This window comes from Coregonus lavaretus (genome assembly GCF_964263955.1).
Source record: "Coregonus lavaretus genome assembly, contig: HAP1_SCAFFOLD_1202, whole genome shotgun sequence".
NCBI lineage: Eukaryota > Metazoa > Chordata > Actinopteri > Salmoniformes > Salmonidae > Coregonus > Coregonus lavaretus.
In genome coordinates this window covers 66,806-72,743 of record NW_028160982.1, presented here as the reverse complement: position 1 = coordinate 72,743, position 5,938 = coordinate 66,806, and the positions used below count along the sequence as shown (strand labels likewise).

At 44.2% G+C, this 5,938-nt stretch overlaps 1 protein-coding gene across 2 annotated transcripts; it reads right to left on the bottom strand.

The window, feature by feature from the left end:
- Window positions 1-357: 357 nt before the first annotated feature.
- On the bottom strand, window positions 358-5,674 carry LOC311121251 (putative splicing factor YJU2B). Of its 2 annotated transcripts, XM_084195766.1 has the most exons (11): window positions 5,618-5,674; window positions 5,287-5,331; window positions 4,633-4,686; window positions 4,341-4,423; window positions 4,209-4,264; window positions 4,032-4,092; window positions 3,793-3,935; window positions 3,284-3,456; window positions 2,619-2,757; window positions 2,273-2,465; window positions 358-1,600 (listed from the first exon to the last, which is right to left on the bottom strand). In XM_084195766.1, exons 2-11 carry the CDS (start codon window positions 5,287-5,289, stop codon window positions 1,225-1,227), a joined length of 1,281 nt encoding a protein of 426 aa, XP_084051892.1. In that variant the 5' UTR covers window positions 5,290-5,331; window positions 5,618-5,674; the 3' UTR covers window positions 358-1,224. The 2 variants fall into 2 exon arrangements, with proteins under 2 accessions (XP_084051892.1, XP_084051893.1); XM_084195767.1 differs by lacking the exon at window positions 5,618-5,674 and having other exon boundaries at window positions 5,287-5,577.
- Between the last annotated feature and the right edge of the window lie 264 nt (window positions 5,675-5,938).

The window sequence follows — 5,938 nt, the reverse complement described above, 5'->3', positions numbered from 1 at the left end:
TCATGACATTGGGGACAGAACGCTTTCGCACAGAGACAAGTACACTCCCCCTCAGATCCCAACCCCCAAAGTGTGATATTTTGGCTGACTATATTCAAACAATACAAATCCCTTTCTTTTTATATGGTGAATACAATTGCTAACCAAAGGCAGCTACTCTTCACACGAGGTCGGTTGCCTTTGTAATCCTGTAACATACCCCCCAAAAGTATTCCTCCTCTGTGTGTGTAGCAAAGATAGAGAACATTCACATTTCCAATATGAATCATACATCACTGGGATACATGGCTGTTCATTATTGTCAAAGTTAACTTGATCATGGCTTATTGTTTCTATAAAGAAGATACAAAAACGACATTGATTTACAGCGAGACCCACAGAGGACCAGATATTTATCAAATGAAATGTACATGTATTTCCAAGAGCAACGTGGACGTACACTGCATATCAGAGGACTGTCTTCATCAATGACATTCGCATAATCACCAACAGTGACGTCTGTATAATACACGACTTCTACACAAATCAATACAATTGGAAAATAACTTTGTCCTTGGTTATTCATGGTGAAAAAATTCCAGTCACACACTTTGTGTTGTTAATACATACCTTCAGTCCCGCACACATTTTGCCCATAGAGCAAACTGACTTTTAGGCTGGTTACACCAGACTGAATGCAGAGCTCACCATTGCTTCAATACACATAGAAAGTGGGTACACATGGATGCGCATCACAATGGTAAAATATAAACAAAACTGGAGACACCCTAGTCATTTTTAATACAATCTATTGACACGGAAGCACTACTGTACCTAGCAAAATAGTGTAGCAGCGATTGCTAACTGTAAACAATTTTAGCAGGCTAGCTTATAATTTTGGCTAACTATGGGGCAAAACAAGTCACAAATGTACTGTTAATTAGCCACCGCAAAATCTATTTTGCTAGCCAACACTGGAAGGGGTCTCTAGTAACTTTTGGACGTTCTATGACATCTCCACTTTCCAGTCATATTGAGCACAGCTTTCAGTCTGGTTTAACCAGGCTAAAGGTCTTGTTTCTCTAACACAAAGTCAATAGTCCATCCTCATACACCTAGGTATGGCTTCAGGGTGAAGTTTGCCCTAGGTACAGATCTAGGATCAGATTCCCCTCCCCCAACCTTAACCATTAGTGGGGGAATTGCAAAACTGACTCAAGATCAGTGTCTAGGGGCAACTTCACCCTACACCCCTGAGTCGGAGGAGGAGTCGCTGTAGTCCGCAACCAGCGACGTCCTCAACACCCCAGAGCGACTACTGTCAAGTTCCTCCAGCACTGTCCCAGAATCCTCTCCTTTCGATCGTCCTCTGTCCTCTTCTTCTGTGGTGGTGTTAGGACTCTGCATCTCCAGAGATCTCATGTGAGTTCCCACCATTTCCTGTCCCTGCTCGGACTGTGCAACTCCCAAATCTGTCCCCCCAGTCGTTTGTGTTTGTGCAACATCTAATTCCATCTCTTCCGGCGACAGACTGTTTCCTAGATCATTGGTTCCTGGGTCTGATTTCCTGCGTGTGACTGTAGCGCAGGCCTCTGGTTTGTTCCCAGAGCCCTCGGTCCTCCTGTGGATAACCAAACACACACTATCAATCAACTGTGTAGCAAATATGGTGAACCCACTGCAACAGGTTAGCACAACAAAAAGGTGGCTTAGGTTACATAAACATTACTGGGCCTGTTTTCATAAAGCGTTTCAGTATTCAAATCAAATCAAATTCTATTTGTCACATGAACCGAATACAACAGGTGTAGACTTTACCGTGAAAAGCTTACTTACGAGCCCTTAACCAACAATGCAGTTCAATAAATATTTACTAAATAAACAAAAGAATGTAATAAAAAGTAACACAAAATAACGAGGCTATTTACAGGTGGTACCGGTACAGAGTCAATATGCAGGGGTACAGGATAGTCGAGGTAATTTGTACATGTAGGTAGGGGTAAAGTGACTATGCATAGATAATAAACAGTGAATAGCAGCAGTGTAAAAACTAAACAAAAAGGTGGGGAGGGTCACCCTTGTCCATGTCATCTTATTCATTATGATCTAAAAGGGAAAACTGATTCATACCTTATGATGTTGATAGACCCACTACCATTCATGTAAATTGTAAAGTCTTTTGACAGTGATGTCTATTTAGTTGTGTGTTGGGCCCAAGGAAGATTAGCTGTCGTCGTTGGCGTCAGCTAATGGGGAAATTCTAATTAATCCATTCTTTCATTCATTGACCTACCTCCTTATGAGACTGTGTGGGTTAGGGGAGGAGGCTAGGGGACCCAGGGCTTTGGCCACAGCTGTGCCTTTCCCCTGTAGGCCCAGCTTGTGGAGTAGGCTGCCTGCAGCGCTCCCTGGTGGCAGAGTGGGGGAACTGAACCAGGAGCGGCTAGAGATCTCCTTCCGCTTGTAGTTCTGTCTGTCATCGTAGGCTAGAGGAAGTGGATGAGGGGAGGAGGAGAGATGGTGTTTCTTCATGAAAAAGTAGTGTGTGTTTGCCTGGGATATAGTGTGTATGAACAGTGTGTGAGAGAAAGTCTGGTTTAGAGTGCATTATTATTCTGTGTGTGTACGTGCCCACTTACAGTCAGGAGCTGTGTAGGTGAGCAGTGCTGCTAGTTTCTTGTCCTCCTCTTTCTCAGGCAGCAGAGGGATGGACAGATTTGTCCTCTTTCTCACCGCGTTGTCTTTCTCCTCCTCCTCCGCCATCACTTTCTTCTCAGTCTGTGTATTACATCAGAGTTAACGGTTAGTCAGGAGGCCTAAAGACAGACCTACACCTATCCACCTCTTTTACAGAACTTATATGCTATTCATTTATGCGAGTCCAATTGAGATACATCTCTTTTACAAACGGGCTTCTCGCATCTTCGCCGCCTTTTAAACCATACTGGAGGGAAAAACTCCAAGGTCCCTCCACACTGACCTATTACTCCAATGCGTTTTAAGGAGGCAAGGAGATAGGATATGAGGAATCAAGGAAATACTATTTGACAAAGAGGCCTAGTAATACCATGGGCGAATCCCAATCATATATCCTTCCTCCTGAAGTGTGCACTCGTTCACTACCCCCCACAAATGTAAAAGCATTGGATTGGTGTAGTCATGGGCTAGAGGGAGGTTCTTATAACTGTCATTTCCTGTCAAATTTAAGAAGGGAAGTGAACAAGTTTACACTTCAGGAGAAGAGTAGAGAATCTAAATGTGGCCTCTGAGTGCAACAGTTATGATCTGAATGCAGTGCAGTTACCCTGAACTTCCTGCGGAGCTTGCTGTTGAGTATGAAGTCGTCCTTCCATCCAGCCTGGTGATCCTGCAGCTCAGACAGAGAGGGAAGAGCCTTCCTCAGCTTTTCCTTGTCCTTACCACCGTGGTCCAGCTTATACATGGGGTCTGTCTCTAACTTCTCCTTCTCACTATGCTCTGGGGGGGAGAGGAGGGATGGGAAAGGAGGGGGGAGAGAGGGAAATAAGTGGGGTAGGTGTAAGGTGAGAAAGAAGAACAAGAGAGAGAGATAAAGAGAGGGAAGAAAATAAGGAATAAATTAACTTTTGTCAATTGTGCCATTGTTGGAAGGGAATAGGCATCAATTTTTTGTTTTGGGGTTTGAAGTATTAAAGAATGAGAGGTCACTAAAAGGTCTCAGAGGTCAAATGTCATTAGTTGCCAGTGGTGAGGATGTTCGTTATCGGCCATGTCCCATCCTTCCTCTTACACCCACCTAACAGAACGTAAGGTCAATGAGGGGAACTTAGTTACCTGTAGTGAGGATCTGTTCATTGTCAGCCATGTCCCATCTCTCCTCCTTCCTCTGAGCCCCACAGACAATGACGTAATCACAGGTGGCCGGGTCCGTCTGCATCTCAATGTAGTTCACACACAGGTGACACTTCATCCGGAACCTGAAGAGGAGCACACAGGCAAACACACAGATGTATTTATTGGCCTTCAGTGTGTGTGTGTGTGTGTGTGTGAGATTGAGATGTGTCTGGTCTTACCTGTAGATTGGTGTGGTGTAGTAGTTCCCCACTTTCTTCTTCTCAGCGTTGTAACGTACACCTGATTGACCAAAATGTATGATAAGAAATGGCTGTAATCCATTATGTTAATGAAAAGGAAAACATATAGCAACATGCTGGAAAACTGAGAATGGAAGAGAGAGCGAGAGAGCTTACCCATGCCGATGTGATTCTTGCAGCCATCACACCAGATATTATAGGGCATCTCAAACCTGGGAAAATACATAGAGAGTCAGTTTCCTGTAACCCATCAAACTACTGACTTTGATGTGTGTGTCTGTTACTGACCGGATGATGAGGATACCCTGGGACAGTTTCCTGGCCCTCTCTCGTAGAGCGTGGGTTCCATGGTAGCCATTGAGGGAGCCATGCTAGAGAGAGGGAGGGGAAGAGATGGGGGAAGAAATGGGGGGGAGGGAGAGAGGGAGGGAGGGAGAAAGAGAAAGTGAGAAAAAAAGAGTCAGAGTGTGGGGAAGACAAAGAGAGAGAACAGGTTAAAAGAGGCTCACGTGTAGGATTATATGTATTAACCTATCACTCATCTATTATTATATGTGATGATGGTAGTGGTCATATTTACCTTCTGTGGGTCGAAGTCTGGAGGGTAGTAATGGTTTTGTCCTTTCCTCTCACCCTGAGAAAGTAGACATGGAAAAGGAGGCAAATGTGAACATTGTTACGTTACAATAAGATATTTGGTTTTCTTACATGGATAAGGGAAAGGGGAAATACCTAGTCAGTATTCAACGCACTAGTAGCTAACAGTGTCCTTGGAAAATTAGCTATTTTGTCCACCACTGGTGGCACCATGTTTTCCCTACATGGATAAGGGGAAGGGGGAATAACTAGTCAGTTGTACAACTGAATGCATTCAACCGAAATGTGTCTCCCGCATTTAACCCAACCCCTCTGAATCAGAGAGGTGCTGCCTTTAACCGACATCCACGTCATCGGCGCCCGGGGAACAGTTGTTGTTGGGGGTTAACTGCCTTGCTCAAGGGCAGAACGTCAGATATTTCCACCTTGCCGGCTAGGGGATTCGAAACAGCGACCTTGCGGTTGCTGGCCCAACGCTCTTAACCGCTAGGCTACCTGCCGCCCCAGTGGGGCTTCCACACGGAGGAAACCTGGCGCCACCAGTGGTTGGACAAATACTAAAAGAGCAAATTTCCTAAGGAAACTAATGTTAGTTACTAGCATGATGAACACATTTTGATGTAGTCTGGCAACTTACCATGTTGTTAGCTTGTACAGCGCACTAGCGGATAGCCTTTGTCACCTACGGGAGAAAGCACAGGGTCTTAGCTTCGTTTATGCGTTTACAAATGTTTGCACACCGTGAAGTTAGCCATTAACTTAGACGTTTGAAATAATAGCTAGCTTATTTGCTAGGACAACTGCTAGCATAGCTAACTAGCTCACGCTACCATCTTGAATAACAAGCAAACCAAAAGTCTTAGGAGGGTAACAGGAGAAGTGTTCCCATATTTAAAACGAATTGTAACCTAAAATAAATGTTTTCGAAATAAAACAATTGAGATATCACAAAGTAGCGTGCTCCTTACTGTTTTCCAAAGCATTAGCTAGCGGGACAACAGTGCGTACACAAAAACGTCACTTCCGTTTTGTTAGGAACGTCACACATTGGGGTCTGCTTTTTTATCGTCTCTGATTAATTGCGCTTGTACAAAGACTTTTACTTTTTGTGAAGATATTTTCGTATAATTATTTTTGTACCCCAAGACCCATTGGAAAAGTCCACAACTATGACAATTCCCCTTTTTACCTCCCTCCTCTGTTGCAACTTGTTATGATGAAAACCAGAGTGCCCCTCAAAGTGAAGGAGCATGGGCAGTCAGGAGAGAGGCCAAGACTCCTGGATAATA

Bases quoted from the DNA above. Each gene is read 5' to 3' on its own strand.
- LOC311121251 (XM_084195766.1), bottom strand. The intron at 4,265-4,340 runs GTCAGTAACAGA...GTATTTTCCCAG, and splicing joins CAGGGTATCCTCATCATCCG to GTTTGAGATGCCCTATAATA. The intron at 4,093-4,208 runs GTAAGCTCTCTC...TTGGTCAATCAG, and splicing joins CAAGAATCACATCGGCATGG to GTGTACGTTACAACGCTGAG.